The 16,801-nt window shown below is 49.4% G+C and overlaps 6 protein-coding genes across 6 annotated transcripts; 1 reads left to right on the top strand and 5 right to left on the bottom strand.

Moving 5' to 3' along the window:
• Positions 1-412: 412 nt before the first annotated feature.
• N7443_005984 (glycoside hydrolase family 64 protein) lies at positions 413-1,657 on the top strand (the record flags this gene model as incomplete). Its single annotated transcript, XM_056886040.1, has 1 exon — positions 413-1,657. The coding sequence occupies one exon, from the start codon at positions 413-415 to the stop codon at positions 1,655-1,657; it is 1,245 nt and encodes a 414-aa protein (XP_056741488.1).
• A 197-nt stretch (positions 1,658-1,854) lies between these two features.
• Positions 1,855-2,646, bottom strand: N7443_005983 (alpha/beta hydrolase; the record flags this gene model as incomplete). Its single annotated transcript, XM_056886039.1, has 2 exons — positions 1,855-2,193; positions 2,245-2,646. The coding sequence occupies 2 exons, from the start codon at positions 2,644-2,646 to the stop codon at positions 1,855-1,857; spliced, it is 741 nt and encodes a 246-aa protein (XP_056741487.1).
• A 600-nt stretch (positions 2,647-3,246) lies between these two features.
• N7443_005982 (ABC transporter B family protein) lies at positions 3,247-7,539 on the bottom strand (the record flags this gene model as incomplete). The annotated part of the gene is made up of 4 exons (XM_056886038.1): positions 3,247-4,130; positions 4,185-4,304; positions 4,357-7,046; positions 7,097-7,539. The coding sequence occupies 4 exons, from the start codon at positions 7,537-7,539 to the stop codon at positions 3,247-3,249; spliced, it is 4,137 nt and encodes a 1,378-aa protein (XP_056741486.1).
• A 580-nt stretch (positions 7,540-8,119) lies between these two features.
• Positions 8,120-9,909, bottom strand: N7443_005981 (putative AMP-binding enzyme; the record flags this gene model as incomplete). Its single annotated transcript, XM_056886037.1, has 4 exons — positions 8,120-9,025; positions 9,079-9,215; positions 9,279-9,543; positions 9,601-9,909. The coding sequence occupies 4 exons, from the start codon at positions 9,907-9,909 to the stop codon at positions 8,120-8,122; spliced, it is 1,617 nt and encodes a 538-aa protein (XP_056741485.1).
• An 842-nt stretch (positions 9,910-10,751) lies between these two features.
• On the bottom strand, positions 10,752-14,387 carry N7443_005980 (uncharacterized protein; the record flags this gene model as incomplete). Its single annotated transcript, XM_056886036.1, has 5 exons — positions 10,752-13,089; positions 13,144-13,666; positions 13,722-13,920; positions 13,977-14,036; positions 14,097-14,387. 5 exons carry the CDS (start codon positions 14,385-14,387, stop codon positions 10,752-10,754), a joined length of 3,411 nt encoding a protein of 1,136 aa, XP_056741484.1.
• An 893-nt stretch (positions 14,388-15,280) lies between these two features.
• On the bottom strand, positions 15,281-16,014 carry N7443_005979 (polysaccharide biosynthesis domain-containing protein; the record flags this gene model as incomplete). Its single annotated transcript, XM_056886035.1, has 5 exons — positions 15,281-15,338; positions 15,396-15,432; positions 15,496-15,780; positions 15,885-15,909; positions 15,970-16,014. 5 exons carry the CDS (start codon positions 16,012-16,014, stop codon positions 15,281-15,283), a joined length of 450 nt encoding a protein of 149 aa, XP_056741483.1.
• Positions 16,015-16,801: the final 787 nt, after the last annotated feature.

The following is a 16,801-nucleotide window of genomic DNA, read 5'->3' as shown; positions in this document are numbered from 1 at the left end:
GATGCACGGCATGACCACGGCACGACCACGGCACGACCACGGCATGATCGCGCGATGACGCGCTTGCAGGGGGTTTCATCCGGTTCGGATGCCGGTGCAGAACCTACTCCTAGCAGCGATCTGCGCAGGTCAAATGAAGAAGAGCGCGTCGCTCCAATCGGCGCGTCCAGGGGGTCGACCAGGGGAAGGCGCGAAGTAACGCCATTGTATCACAGGGCCCTGTCATCCTGCCCTACTCCATCTCGAGGGTCTGGGGATGAAACCTCGAGGGATCTCAGTGATGGCGCTATAACTATGGCCGTTGTGCAGCCCCGCGGTGGCTAGTTACTAACCAGCCAGATTCCTCGACGGCAGCCTTGTGGGGACCTTTACCTGTTCCTGTTTCCCGGATCCTTCTTTGATCATCGTGTCTATGGCGACCCTCAACTTCAACCTGGTGAACCAGTCTGGTTCGAGCACGGCCTACGCATATATTACTGGCCAGGCTATTGACAATAGCAATGCGCTTTTCCTCCTACGGGCTGATGGCAAGACGGCGTATTACCCGACTTCTCCGTCTGCTACACTGACTGCCCTTGCGCAAGACTGCGCGATTCCACTTGGCGCGGTAGGAAGCACCACAACTGTGACGATCCCGCATCTGGCTGGAGCTCGGTTGTGGTTCGTGCGCGATGGAAAGTTGACCTTTTACCTGAACCCCGGCCCCGCGCTGGTTGAGCCGTCGTCGTCGAACCCGTCGGACGCCAACTACAATTTGTTTTGGGATTTCTGCGAATTCACCTGGAACTCTTCACAGCTCTATGTCAACATCACCTATGTGGACTTTGTCTCCCTGCCCATTGCCCTAGCGCTAACAAACACGTCCGGCACGACGAAGACTGTACAAGGCCTTCCAGCCGACGGGCTGGCTACAATCTGCACCGCGCTTAAGGCTCAGAACACTACAGATGGCGCGGGATGGGACAAACTCATCGTGACGAACAATGGCACAAATCTCCGCGCTGTGTCTCCCAACACTGGAATAGTACTTAACAGCGGGCTGTTCAGTACCTACTATGCCGCCTACGTGAACCAAGTCTGGTCCAAGTACGCAAGCACCACTTTGACTGTCAACACTCAAGCTTCCGCAGGCGATGTTACAGCCACGGTCTCAAATGGGACTCTTAATTTCTCGACTGGAAGCATCACTTATGCCCAGCCATCCACAGCAGACATTTTCAGCAACAGCTCCGGCGCTTTCGCTGTCTCGGGCAACAGCACCAAGGATGCGATCACTGCTCGTCTGGCTGCCGCATTCAATCGGTCTACTCTCCTGATCGATACAAATCAGCCAAACGGCGAGACAGTCGCAAATTACTACCAGAACCCAGTGACCAATCACTACTCGCGGATCTGCCACGCGACGACGTTGGGCAACCGCGGTTACGCGTTCCCCTATGACGATGTTGCTCCAGCAAATGGTACCGACCAGTCGGGTAGTGTCTACGACTCGAGTCCCAAGCTGTTGACTGTCACTCTGGGCGGTGGCGCGACGACAACTGCTGCGGAATCTGTCGAGCGGGTGGCTGCTGGTACTGATGCGCCCGCGCCCTTGACTGGGAATCCGAAACAGAGTCGTCTGAGGAAGACCCTGCGCAAATTATTCCAGAAGAAATGAACTGGTGATCCCTACCACCTGTGCGGTACCGGAAGACTTGTGCCAGTGATGTAGATATCTGCTCTGAAGCTTCATGTTTATAACGTATCGATATCCCTGTGAATACGAATTTCGAATGTTCGAGAAACGTCTATACCATAGCGATGCCATAAAAGCGTAACATACACCACTAACCCGTTCTCACGCTGTAAATCCATTCAAACAGACTCCCCAGCTTGTCGCCGCAGATACTCCGCCACTTTCTCCGGGTACACAAGCCAAGGCGTATGCGACGTAGCGATCTTCTCCGTCTCAATGGTCGCACCCCTCGTCTGAGCCCGGTCAACCATCAACTGCTGCACGGCCATCGGAATGGCACGATCCTCTTCGCAAAGCAGATACGCCGACGGAATCTGGTAATACGCTGCACTAGTCGCAGGCGTATTCTTCGTAGCCCACGCATGAGGTCTCAGCGTAGCAGCCCACTCCTGCCCATCAGGAACATCGTGGAAGAAAAGCCAGAACGGGTCACTGGCTGTGACGGTTCCATTCTCAATCTAAGCATATTAATACATGCTTTACTCGACAATAGGAAAAAGGGGACTTACATCGCGAATATACCACGGAGGCGGAGTTCCACCGAACGCACTGATCAAACTCTCCCCGATCTGGGGAATGAACGCCGCGATGAAAACAAGCTTGGCGACACCGCCTTTTTTGCCTTCTTTTTGTCGCTCGGTCTTGCTCAGTCCGTCCAGCGCGCTGCAGACTGGTAACCCGGCCCAGCTGTGCAAAACGAGGATTACATCGTTTCCTGCGTCAGCTTCGGACTCGACTAGTGTACGGACACTGTCGATGTCGGGTTGCAGGTCTTGCACTGTGCTTGATTGCTGAATGGATGGGAATGCGACTGTGTGACAGGTGTAGTCATCCAGTTTCTCAATGAGGGGGTGGAATGCCGTGGGCGGGTACCACGCGCCCGGCGCCAAGATGAAGGTTGGTTTACTCATCGTTCATTGATTTGGTGTGAGTTTAAAGATTCAGGAGAAGAGAAGGAATAAGTAGGCTGCAATCCATCCGCGTTCTGAGGGTAATAATTTTGCCGAGCTTGAGGTTAGGGCGCTCCAAGATCGTCCTGATGCCCCGCTCCCTGGCTACGCGTCGGAGGTTTCGGAGTTTATGCCCAGATCGGTAATTGTGGAATATACGGCCTCCCATCTAAATATGTTGCCCGATATAGTTTCATAGTGACTATGCTCGTAAATTAATGTTTGAAATGACTTGGAAATTGTGGGGAGTCAATGGGGCATTACGGAAATATTTAGTGAAATACAGGCATATGGTACCTAGCTATACACACCGTTCGTTCGGGAACAGTTGATCAACAAGGGGCCAAAATCATCGGACGCTCTAAGAGGAAGCACATCTCTACAATGCATCGCTGGTAGTCCACTTATGGCTGAAAGCTACATACGATAACCTTTGAAGGTATTTCAGTTGTGAAGAATGAACATGCTTTGGGAGTGTAACGGATATATCAAGCAGGAACGCATAATATTTGATAAGATGAAAAAGAAGAGCTTCAAAAGGTCTGAACACAGTCGCACCATCTACGATTCACCTTCCTCGGGATCGTTGATTAACTCATGCAGCTTGCCCCCCACCTTATGGGACAGGACATGGTACGGACCATCTTCCACGACAACACCGCGATCCAGAACAACGACGTGGTCCGCAATCCGGATCATCTCCTTTGAGTGTGTGATGATAATTACAGTAAGGCCACGACGTGAGGAGGCGAGGTTCTTGACTGTCTGGCGTACCACTTCTGCGCCAGCTGGATCGAGACTGGACGTGGCTTCGTCCAGTATGAGGACCTGTGGTTCGCGAAAGAGGGCACGAGCGATCACCACGCGTTGTTTTTGGCCGCCTGATAATCCGATGCCTCCATCGCCAATGACGGTAAAGTAGCCCTTGGGCAATGAGATGATGAAGTCATCTATCCCGGCTGCTTGTGCCGCGGCGCGGACGCTGGGGACCCTTGAGAGTGAGGTGGTCTTCTCCATGCCATAGCTTATGTTAGCGAAGATGGTACCGGGGAGTACGGTTGGCTGCTGTGAGACGATAGCAATTTGTGAGCGTAATGTCGGGATATGCAGGCGCAGGATGTCTTGTCCGCTGAAAGTCACCGTGGGACGACCAGTTCTAGAGACCGGGGCTTCGTAGAGGGAGAGGAGCAACGAGGCGATGGTTGACTTGCCGGATCCCGATCGTCCCACAATAGCAGTGCAGGAGTTTTCGGTGATGTTGATGGACACGTTCTTCAGGACTAGTGTGTGTGGGCGAGAAGGATATCGGAAGTTGACATTGGTGAGCCTGATTGGGGTTAGAGTGGATATTTTCAGCCGGCCGCGATTTTCGTGTGATTCTTCGGGCAGATTGGCTAGGCGCAAGAGTTGACCTGCTATTTCACGTGAGTTGTTGATTTGAGGGACTGTGGTTGGAGTCAGCTACAAGGGATTAGGAATGGGGTTGAGGAGCGACTAACTCCACGAGAGGATTTGAGCAGCATAGCCGATGCTGAACAGGAGCAATGAAAAGACTTGCATGACTTCGTTGGCTGTGAATCCAGAACCTGCCAGAGTCGCACCGTAGTAGAAGATGAGAGCTGTGACTAGGTCAGCCCCATATCCTTAAGGCCAAGAGAGGAACAATCTTACCGCTTGCTAATATGACAGCCGATTCGACCATACCAAACATCAATCCGGTGTAAACAGCTCGCTTCAAGCCAGTCTTCAGGCAGCAGGAGATAAGTGTTGCTTGCTTGCGGTGAAAGTACCCTTCCAGCGTCAATGTCCTCACAGTCCGTATCTCGGAAAAGGTCTCAGTGAAAACATCAGTAGCAGTGCTTGTGATTTCGTTGCATCGCCCTTCCCATGAAGAATTGATCCGTTCAAACCCTCTTGTAATCGCATAAATCACAGGCCCACAAGCCAGAGCGACCATCGTCAACTTCCAGCAGACGATCAGACTCCAGATGACCGCCATGACCGTGATTGCAACAGCCACAATTACGTACCCGGCAAATCGGCCTATAATATTGCGCATGTCCTCGCTATTCTGGTCAAGGTAAGATGTAATTCGATGGACACTGTTGCCATCCTTTTCAAACCATGCTCGTGGCTGATTGAGGACTCGTTGAAACGCTTGTTTTCGAAGGGTGTCCATCCAAGCCTCACCGCAGTATTCCAGAAAGAAGTGCATGAAAAAGGATGCCAAGCCGTCACCGAAGGAGACTCCCAGTACAGCCAGTGACCATTTCATTGCCAGCTTGGAGCTGTTTGTTCCAGCATAGAATGTGGTGAATAGCTCAGACATGCAGTATGAAAAAATCGGGGTGGCACTTGCGTGAATGAGACATGAAGCAATACCAAGGAAGAAAACGATACGCTCCTTAATGGTCAAGTTTGGCATGACAGTACCCAGGATATGGAATAGAGTCATTCGCTCTTTTTTTCCCCTTCGGCGCTTCATTGGATGTACAATGGATGATGCAGGGCGGAAAAGGCGTCTTGAAAGGCGGTTTGATTTCGGAAAATGGCTTACTGTAACAGTGCTTGAGCCAAAATCATGAATTTGATCCATTTCAAGCTCCTTCACTAGTACTTGAGTACCTCCGCTGCTTTCATTGTGAGAGACAGAAGCCTTTGGTACCCCCAAGAATGATATGCACTTCCTTTGAGGGAATGTAACATCCTCTGCTGGACTCCCTATAGGCACTGGACTGTACCATGGGGAGGAGCGGAAATTGGATGGAATATCGTGCCGCGCCCATGTTCGATTTCGGTTGTGATAAACACGCTGGGGTGGACGAGGCTCCAAATCTTCCAGGCTTGAGGTCGACGAGGTGTCCCAGTCGGACTCAAGTTTTTTGCTGACTAGTGTTGGTTCAGGCTCAATGGACTCTTCATTGCTTTTTGCTGTTACTCCAAAATACTTCTCGGTGCCCGGAAGTTTCTCAAGTTGTTTCCTGAGTCCAGAATGGAAGATTGACCCGTCTTCAAGGATGTAAAGAAAGTCTCCGTCAACGATGTGAGACATGTCATGGGTAATGATGATATTCGTCTTTCCGACGCGCCATTCTCGAATAGCTTTCATGACCGCCACACGGTTGAGGTGATCGAGAGCACTTGTGGGCTCGTCGAGGATCAAGATAGGCGTGTCACGCAATTTGGCTCTTGCGATGGCCACTCTTTGCTTCTGTCCACCGCTGAGAAAGCTTCCACCAGGCCCGACACAAGTATCTATCCCGTTTGGTAGCCCATGGATAGTATCCTGGAGCATGGCCAGCTGGATCGGCTCTTCCACGTCTTCTAGGCGAACTTCCCCGTGCTTCCTACTTCCGAATGCGATATTCTGGTATACAGAATCATTGAAGAGGACACTTCGCTGCTCCACAAGGGTGACATTGTTTCGAATCCAGTTGGGATTCAGCGTCTGGATGGGATTACCATCGATAAGTATCTCACCCGACGTTGGGGCGTAAAGCCGCATTAGCAACTGACTCAGTGTGCTTTTACCGGAGCCGCTTTTGCCGATAACGAAAGTCGTCTCCCCGGCCGGGAAGAAAAAGGTAGATGGCTTCAGGACGAGTCGGTCGGGCTGTGTAGGATAGGCAAACGATACCTGGAATAATATTAGGATCTTCACCATCATTGTGCGCCACAGTGTGCTGCTCACATTGTTGACCTCAATATCGCCTTCGCAATGAAGCGGGCATATGGTATCCTTCTCCTCGCTCTTGACCTTTTGCTCCGAGTGATCGGTACACTGAATAAGGGACTTGAGAGCTTCGCTTGCAACCTTTCCTTTTTCCATGACGATCATCTGTGGCAGGATCATTTCAATGGATTGCGCTGCAGTCAAGCAGGCCCAAAACGTCCTCAGGACCTCACCCGATGATAAGGTGCCGTTGCGAGCGAGTGAGCTGCCGTACCAGAAGCCTTGAACGAACATCCCGAACATCATCCATCGGATAAAGGCGAGCTGCAGCGAGTTCAATCGACATTGGCGAAGATAATGGATAGCCGACTGTTCAATCCGAATTGAAAAACTGCGATGCTCAAAAGCCTGACCGTTCAGACATTTGACCGATTCGATAGAGCCGATAGCGTTATTTGCGATCTTGGAGGCATGAGTCAGCTCGATTTGTTGAGCAGTGATACTTGATTTCATTCTCGATGAGAGATAGGCAATGATGGATGAGAAAATGGGAATCCCAGCAAGCGTGACAAGCGAAAGACTCCAAGATGTATACATTCCCAGAACTAATGATGCTACTGATCGACAAGCATATTGCATAACAAGCCCGAGAGGTTGCGAGGTTGCCATTTGTAAATCATGTACTTCGCTATTTGAATGTTAAAGATTCGTTCTCCTGGAAGGAAACACAGGGCTCACGCTTGGATCCCAGAAAGGAAAGCCCCCGATCCCTCTTTGTGTGCCTCGAACCATGCAACATCGCGTTTCAGTAACTCAACGAATACTCTAGTTCGTATTTTTGACGCTTGAAGCTCTCCGAAAGCAACAAATATGGCAAAGTATGCACTGTTGAGGAACCAACCAGCGGCTCCCAGCCCGACCATTCTGATGCAGTTTATCGTAATCTTGTCACGGAGATCATCAGCACCGGTTTCTCCTCCTCCGAATCCCGTAAACACATCGAAGACGTTTCCCAGGAAAATAGCGAGGACCGGTGTCACACAGCCCGCCAAAAGAGCGAACAACGCTCCAATGACGAGGGCTAGTAGATGCTGTTGAGTTGTGAAGTGGAATAAAGATTTCCAGCTCGGCTTCAGTCCAGCTGTGCTATCTGCAGGCGGTATTTTGTGCTTCATGGTCATCTCTCCCAGATATTGTATCAAATTTTCCCTTGCAGAGACTATGGTTTGGAGATTCAGACCACGATAAAAGAGTAGGGCGCCACGATTGTAAAAGTAATTGCAAGGGCCAGTGTATGAGCATAGCCCTAGAAGATTCAGATAGTCCGTCCATTTCATGCATATCCATTATCATTCAAAGAACAATACTTAATTTTTCCCCGATGCGGAAAGATTGTGTTGGTCAAGGACAAAGCCTGAAAGGCGAACTTGGTCATACGCGCATCACATGACCTGCAGGCAGCCTGGAGTGAAACAATAAATATTTGTTAACCAACGACTACGTGATGCCTCGAGTGGGATTCTTTGTATATGGTTAATACATTAGTTCCGGGAAATGGTGTCACCAGCTTCACTCTTTCATTGTTTCTCGAACTCGAGATGTTGCCAGCGGCTGTACTCGGTACAGCTCTCTTTCATTCTTCCAGACGAAAATAACAGACCACGAAATGCTCTAATGCCCAGGGGCAAGACTGCTACCAGCCCTTTGCGCCCTTATTCACGAATATGTTGAACGACGTGCATAAGTTGCTTCGTCAGGCTTCTAAGTGAACAGTGCAGCAATCTCATCCTCATACAAGCGCAACGTCTGCAATCTCGCCACGCTCCCTTTGATGGTTGTGATAAATAGCTTCTCCCTAGAAGCAATGATCACCTTTTCTAGTGAGATCCGAACCGAGGCATGGCATCGTGCGTTAAGTTTGTCAATATAGGGTCGTAGACTCTCCAGCAGCCCCTCACGAGTCCCATCGTCTTCCGCACCTTCAACAAACTCCACTAAGAGCACAGGTGACTGTCTTCCATGCCCTCCGATGAGTGCATTATTGACACTGGGATGAGCCGTGATTTCAGGCTCTAGAAGCGAAGCATGCAATCCATCCCCATGAGAGAAACAAACATAATCGTCGCTCCGGCCAATGATCTTCCATAGACCTTTTTTAGTAGGGTGCTTAACCCATAAGTCATTCGTCTCAAATCGGTCACGGTCTGGATATACGGAAAATATCTGCTGCATCGCACAATCCGGATTACGGATAAATACAAGCTCGTGGAGGTCACCTAATCGCTGCTCAAAGGTGGCTCCCGCATGTCTCTGGAAGGCAAGGTAATCCCATGCATCAGGTTTGCCATGTATAGTTGTGAAGTAACCGCCAGCTTCTGTGCTACCAACACAAGGTACCACCTGTGTATATGGAACAAGGAGCTCTGCAGACTTAGCAGACAGCGGGGCACCAGCAAAGTGAATATATTGTAGGTCCTTTAGGGCCTGAAGGCCGTTAGGAGAGAGACAGAGGGCGTCAATGAGTACTGGAGGAAGCAGGGCCCCCTCCACGCGTCCGTGACGGAAGACTTCCGTGATAATAGTTGGAGATGGGGGTCCAGCAGGGCCAATCACAGCTGTCATATTGACAAAGGTCGTCATAGATAGCGTCATAAGCATTCCAACAAACTAACAGAGTCAGCATTTAGGGACATTTATCTTTGTGGAAAGAAATAACTCACATGTAGTGACGGCAAAGGCGTATACCATCTTCTTTGGGCGTATTGATGTATATGAGTCTCCTCGATATCAGGGAGAGAAGCCGCTACTTCCGCTCCGGCCATCATTTGGTGTGAATAGGTAATAGGTTTAGGGTTCCCTGTTTCAAGGTTTCTATGTTATTCCGAGAGTCGATTTCTCGGTGTGCTACATCGAATCATACCTGTTGTTCCGGAAGTGTGAAAAACCAACCAAGGATCATCTTTGCCTTCTGCCCATGACTTTGGGTATTTTACCGGGCTAGCCTCTGTTTCATTCAAGAAATATTCCAGGCCTGGTATGGTAATAGGCTGGATATGCGAGGTGCCCTTTAACATTCCTGCTACAGAGTCAGTCATTTCCTCGGGCTTAAGATAAAGCCCACAGCCTTTCTTTTCAAGAATTTGCAACTGGGCCTCTGGAGTGACTAATTGTGACGGCAGTACCATCTATGTTGGTTATTCATCTTTAACTCCATTTTTAATTTGCAAGCCATGAGTACTTACCACCTTCTGTACCTTGGCTGCCGCGACAGCCAAAATCGGATAACGGAGATCTTTTGGACCAGCGTAGGCGAAGCATTGAAATGGCTCGCCAGTGGGGAGATTTTCACTCAACCAATGTGCAGCGCGATTGGCCGCATTGTTCAGTTGCCAAAAGGTGAGGTCCTTGTAACCAATAGACAGATTCGTCTCGTCTAGCGGGACAGATAGCCAAGGCTCACTGGCATCATCTTTAGCGCGCTGTTCGATCACCGCGGTGAGTATACGTTCGCCATGCTCTATTCCTGGTAACGGAAACGTGGTAGATGCCATTTAGAAAAGTTTAGATAAGCAACTAGGTATTTATGGCGTGGTTGCGGCGAATTATGAGGTGAATTGGAAAAAGAATAATGAGATGAACAGTGTGAGAGCAAGGGGCTCTTGCAATCAAATTAAAACAAAGAGAGGGGGAATCTTGCAAAGTTGCTAGGATGTGGAGACACTAGTGCGATTTTATTTTTCAATCAAATCAGGCTACCTCAGTCCCCCTCACCCTAGCAGCCGAGAGAGTACCAAAGACTGTGATCTGCACGAGGCCAGATTGTAGACCTCGGGTCACCCGCAGACCCACCAAAGACCCGCGTCATGTAAAATACAGCTTCTATTCGAACTAGGAGATCGCGGGTTATACCATATCTGGATTAAAGCGTTTCAAAGTAGGGTTCAGGAATTGAAGTCGAAGAGTGTGGAGGTAAATCTGATTTCGAATATTACTGTACCTTTTCACACTTTATTCCGACCTATACTTTAAAGCTAGAAATTATGTGCTTCAATGGAAACGACAAACGGATACCTTGAACTATCTTCAAGCCCTTTCGAAGGTTGCTGAAGAGCGAATTTTCCCCACCCGCTGGAGGGAAAGGAGAGAAGAAGGCAAATCCAAGATCCCCCAGCTAGATGCTGAAGAGAATGCGTGTGGACAAAAGTCTATTCGGCGCCACGTTCATGAGTTGTTGAAATGCACGTCGGCTTCATACCGTTTGCTACTGTCCCCCGATTTCACATTCCCGCACTTTTTTAGCGCTAGACAACAAGTCATGATGAAGAAGCCCCGAGGCTTGCCTCCTCTTAGCCAAGCAGTCTCTCAGCAGATCCAGAGCATCGGCATATCGAGCTTAAGAGTTTTCAGTGAGAGCAAGATCGGCCATGCTATTCAGTGCATCAGGATGGTCCTCGCTAAGCACCCTCTTGCGAGCCTCCTCCACCTGTACGTGTAGCGCCTGAGCTTCCTGTAATCGGCCCAATTTCGACAATGTTGACGCTAGGTTGCCCATGCCTAGAAGAGTGTGAGGGTGGTCCTCGCCAAGCACCCTTTTGCGAGAGTCCACCACCTGTACCTCTAGCGCCTCAGCCTCCAGCAGTCGGCCTAGCCCCCGGAATATTGGCGCTAGGTTGCCCATGCTCGTGAGAGTGTCAGGATGCTCCACGCCAAGCACCCTCTTATGAGTCTCTAGCACCTGTACCTGCAGCGTCTCTGCTTCCTGTAATCGGCCTAGATCCTTTAATATTGACGCTAGGTTGCCTATGCTCGTGAGAGTGTCAGGATGGTCCTCGCCAAGCACCCTCTTGCGAATCTCCACCACCTGTACCTCTAGCGCCTCAGCTTCTGGAAATCGGCCCAGGCTCGAGAATGTAACCGCTATGTTGTTCATAGTGTTCAGGGTGTTAGGATGCTCCTCGCCAAGCACCCTCCTTCGAGTCTCCAGCACCTGTATCTGCAGTGCCTCAGCTTCTGGAAATCGGCCCAGGCTCGAGAATGTAAACGCTAGGTTATTCATAGTGTTTAGGGTGTCAGGGGGCTCCTCGCCAAGAACCTTTCTATAAGCTTCCACCACCTGTACCAGCAGCACCTCAGCTTCACGAAATCGGCCTAGGCTCGAGAATGCAAACGCTAGGTTGCCCATACCCTTAAGAGTGTCAGGATGGTCCTCGCCAAGCATCCTCTTGTGAGCCTCTACCACCTGTACGTGTAGCGCCTCAGCTTCTGGAAATCGGCCCAAATTCGATAGTGTTGACGCTAGGTTGCTCATGCTTGTGAGAGTATCAGGATGGTCATCGCCAAAAACCCTTTTGCGAGAGCCTAGCACCTGTTCCCCTAGCGTCTCAGCTTCCGTAAATCGGCCCAGTTTCCAGAACGTTGCCGCTAGGTTGCCCATGCTCGTGAGAGTGTCAGGATGCTCCGCGCCAAAAATCCTTTTACAGGCTTTCATCGCTTTTACTGCCATAGACTCTGTGTCAATCACATTTCCTCTATTTAGCGCATATGATACTCCCTCGTTGAGAAGCGAAATCCATTCTTGTAGGGACTCCTCTGAATTGGGTCGTTGTAACATCGCCGACTTGACGTGTGAGAAAAGCAATTGGCATTTTCCCCAGTTCTCATATTCGGCAGAAGGAAATTCGCGGTAAAGTGTTTTGATGAACTGCTCCCTCCAGCGCTCAATCTGTCCAGAGGTCTCAAGCCACGTCCGCGTGGAAAGCTGCACCAGTCTGTGCATTTCAAAGGTCTTGGCATCCTGGCTCGTAGAGATAAACGAGTAATCTCTCAAGGTCATAATATCATCTTCAAACCCGTCATCAGAATCACAATCAGTGATATCCTCATCGTCGCTATCACTAAAATCTCTTTGGATCTTTGCATCATGGAGTAAATCTTCCGGAATTCCCTGCCGATCAAAAAAGCTCATGAGGGAAAGAAGATCTGCCGCCGACGGTCTCGTTTTCCGGATATAATCGAACGATAGTTGCCAAGTGATCAGGATAGAATTCTTTGCTTCCCAGTCCCGTCGACGGTGGCCCGCCTCGTGATTCAGAAGCCTTGCCGTTTTATGGTCGTTTCCTTGGAGATTTTCAAGATACTGAGGTATGGAACATCGGGGCGCTCGACACTTTATGTACGCTGCCGCTTGCACGATCGCTAGAGGCAGAAACTCAAGTGCTTCTGTGAGCTTCAAGATATCCTCTCTGTTTGCATGCATTCCGAGCTTCTTCTCCATGAGAGCCGATGCTTGTGACTCATCCATCGGGTTGACAGTGATGATGTCGCTGTCATCAACCATTCTTGATGCCACACTCCTGCTTCGAGTTGTCATGATGATCAAGCCATGCTGGCACTGAGGGATAAAGGCTGAGAGTGGCTGCTTAAAAGTGCCATTCCCATTATCCGCCTGTTGTTCCGGTTTGATCGGTATAGGTGCATGTAGAATCTCATTGTCGTCAACGTTATCAAGAATCAAAACCCAATTTTTGTTTTTTGCATCTTGAAGCCAGTCACAGACGAGCTTGAATATACTGGCCTGTGGATCGTCACGGCCAGTGATTTTAGCTCGGCTGGCAATCTCCCGGTAGCTTTGCTCGAAGCGCGCTGTATTACTTGCATAGACCCAAAAAACCCATGTCTCAGGTGATTGTTCGCGGATTCGGTAAGAACATTCAATGGCTAGCTGGGACTTTCTTTTTGGATAGTCAGTAGGCAACTCCACGAAGAATTTAGATTCTGCAACTCACCCAACGCCACCAAGACCAACCAAAGCTATTCTTGATCTCGAATTTGGGTATTTTGGGTCAGAAGACAAATTAGACAGCCTCTCATTGATTTCCTCAAGGAGTGTTCCACGATCAATAAATTCTGGATCACGGTTAAACGGCATTGTGGATATAGGCTCCGGTGGTAACTCTAGTCGTTTTGGGGTAATTTGGACCTGTCTAAAATACTCTCCCATTTTTAGTAGCGTCTCTTGCTGCATGTCCGTCATCATTTTCTGATTGGATGCAAGGTTTTGGTTCTGATCGATGATAGTGGCCGTGTTACATTGTATCGCCGCTGTTCGTTCGTCTATGAGAGTGGCGTTTGAGACAAGGAACTCGCCGTTTCCAATCATGCTTTGAAGAACCTCACGCACGGCATCAACGGTCCTAAGCGTAGCCAGGCCGACAGCTTGACTCAACTCATTCACGGCCTCCTCCATCTGTGCACTGGCTGCGACCAGTTCTCCATCGGATCCCTTCATTAGATTCTCGAACCATTTCTCTGGTGAATAATGTTTAGAAAGGCCCTCTATAGGTATGGGCGCTAGAGAGCTCACTGATTCGTTTTTCCGCGGCATATCTTTGTGCAACAGAGCAAATCGTCAGGATGCTTGAGAAGACACGTGTGACGCAACGTTGAAACGGAGGTATATTTGGCATTTTCTGGTCAATCATAGAGAGCCTATCAAAAAAGCGATACGTAAAATCGAGAAATCCCATAATTTTATCGTAATCAGCAGACGCGTCGGCGAAGGACTATATTCGGCAATTAGAATGTCCCAAGTCTCATCGTATCTTTTACAGTCTCATACCTGCATGACTTGTCCAAAGGCCGTAAAGATCAAGCTAGCTGGCATAGCCGGCGGAAAGGCCTGTAAATTATCAGCATACTGTACTATATCGCTTTCTCGTTTGGATATGTCAAGGTATACCGATGCAGCATTTCCAAGGTTTTGTAAGATGTGGATAATATTCTGTATCAACCACATATTATTCTTCAACGCGCTCTGCACTTTGGCCACCTTGGACGTGTCGTCACGAAAGTCTTTAAATTTCATGTAAATGCCTTCAGTGCCCTTCATGACATCGTCCATATTTTTAAAGCTTCCCATTCGAAGGCTTTGCCCGGTCGCCTCCTCGTACTCTTCCACCGCTGCATGCCAAAGCTGAGCAAGGTCAGATCTTACCTCTTCAGCCACACCATTTGCTACTTGAGCGACCATGCTTGCGATTTATGTATCAGCTTGGAACAGATAATTCGAGAAAGGGATGGTGACCCAACCCTGGGGATATTTGATGAGACGAAGTGATTCAATGCCACAAGTTTGGGGTAATATCCTTCCAACCTTTGGAAAGATAGTGGGGGATGGGGGTTCGTGCAAGACGCGCCCCACTTCAAGAGTATTGGGCTAGACGATCTACTGCCTGTTTGTTTTATTTTCTTCGTCTTGAGCTTCCACTCATAAAAGCCTATGCTGGTTGTGCCTCGGGGTTAAAGCTCTCTGTGCTTCGACTTCGCCTGGCCTCTGTGACACGGCCGCACCTGAAGTGAGCCCGCAAGAAGTATCCGCGTACTGCCCCTCAGAAGGCCCGCACCTTCAAGTGAAACCAATAGAATTCATCCACGTAATGCCTCTCGGACATGTACCTGGCAGGCCTATTAATTCAGACGAAGACTGTATTGTGCCACGATCAGGAATATTCAGATTCCGGGGTATCTCTACATAGGGTCTAGTGGGACTTGGCATTAGGGTTCAAGAAACAATCAAAGAGTGGATGGAGGTGGTGACACCGATTTCTGGGAAATACTGTATCGATCTTGAAGGAAGGTGCGACTTCACCGAGGACAATAAACAAGTGAAGGTGCTGGAAATGTGCAGGAAATTTAAATTTTATTCCCGGGTATATTGACATTGTCAACCCTCATGGCCGATCCCCTTTGGGTCTCGAAGATTCTATCAAACTCCAAATGACTTGTCTATGTCATGGTTATCATCCGTCACGCTGGCCCCCCACTGTTTCATGGCTGTATAAGTTACATGCCGTCGGCGTCACAGCCTGAGTGGAGCCGAGCCAGACTACCATCAAGCAAGGTGGAAAACGAGAAGTTTCGATTTCAGGAGCTGGCCTTCTGGGCCTTCTCGTAGATCCAGTCGTTCAGACCGGCACGGTTGCTGTAAACCCAGATCAGTCTCTCATGGCGCGATGTACATTGATATGAGGGAACTTACCGAGCGATCTCAACAGCGTAGAACTGCATACGCACACCTGTTGTTCCTGTCAGTCCTCATGTGACTCCTCTCGAATCACATCGCTTCGAGTCCCACGCACCGAAAATTGTGTTGTGTTGTTCGTACTCCTCATCGGCGCGGGCGCGGATGATGGTGCCGAAGTTGTAGTCCTCGATCGTCTCCTCGTACTGGTTGACGAAGTTGCGCCACCTCTCCTTACCGGCCTTGCTCTTCATGTCGTCTTCGATAATAGTGGAGGCGGGGTTGAAGTCGGGGAACTCCGTCATGAAGTGCACATAGATCGCGTCGTCCATCTTGGTCAGGCGCAGCTGGGAGCCCTTGACCTTCTCGAGAATGGACCAGTATGTCATGAGGTGCTCGACAGCTGTGGGGAAAGCAAGTCAGTACTGCTTGGCGCGCAGGGGAGTCATGGCGAGGGGCTCTCTGGCGTATATGTGAGCGGTGCCCGGGTTTGGCTTGGATACCAACCTTTCACTGCGAACTGCTTTTCCATCTATTGGGCTAGTCAGCGATTCACTGTTCTTCGGCTAGCGGGGCAACGTTTGCAACTTACATCCTCCAGGTTCTCGGCCTGCTCCGGATCAAAAGGCTTCGACATTTTGACAAATTTGAGAAAGCGTTCACTCTTCAAACAAACACAAGGGAAAGGTGGTATTCTCAATGGAGTTGAGTCAAGTGGGGAGGAAAGCGCTGTGCCCCGCGAACATTTTTTCGGCGGGCGGAGCATAATTCTGCCACCTCACACGACGTCATTCAAACGGCGGTGAGAGTATATGGACTCTCACCAAACATTGAAGTTTTTTGGAAGCAAAGAACATTTGAAGGGAGGTACGGTTATGGCTATAAGCTAGTTACATGAATTTAGACATCTAGAGAACTCTGGCGCTTTATTGGATCAGAATTCTCAGTGAATCACAAATCTCTCTCAGATTGTTGTTCTGCTTTTCTTTTATCTCTCCTCGTTGTTTTTGCGGACGCATCTCTATCTCTGAGCACATTACTCTCTTCTTGGCTCTTTCTCTATATTTCTCTCGAAGTTTCACTTTTCTGTCCATGATCTTTCTTTCGGCCCCTCCATCTCTCTCTGTGCTCTTTTCAATACCTGCTCTGCCTATTCTACCCTCCTCTGCGTATAGATCTCTGCCATTGTGGAGCACAACAGGTAAAATTGAGCCCCTACGTCTGGACATTGTATCTTTTTCCTTGCGAATCATGATCAAGTCTACGTTATGGACTCATGCCCGCACAAGTCTTGCAGGGGATGTACACGGCAGTTGATTTCTCTGGCTGTAACTTCACGCAATCCATACTTCCTTCCTTCAAAACCGAAATTTGGAGTCATTGCCTTCCACTTCGCAACGTTTGGGGGCGACCACGTCTGTATG

The sequence above is a fragment of the Penicillium atrosanguineum genome (genome assembly GCF_028827265.1).
Source record: "Penicillium atrosanguineum strain IBT 20685 chromosome Unknown utg000004l_segment0_segment0, whole genome shotgun sequence".
NCBI lineage: Eukaryota > Fungi > Ascomycota > Eurotiomycetes > Eurotiales > Aspergillaceae > Penicillium > Penicillium atrosanguineum.
The sequence above is the reverse complement of the archived record's forward strand: the minus strand, read 5'-3'. Positions and strand labels throughout refer to the sequence as shown.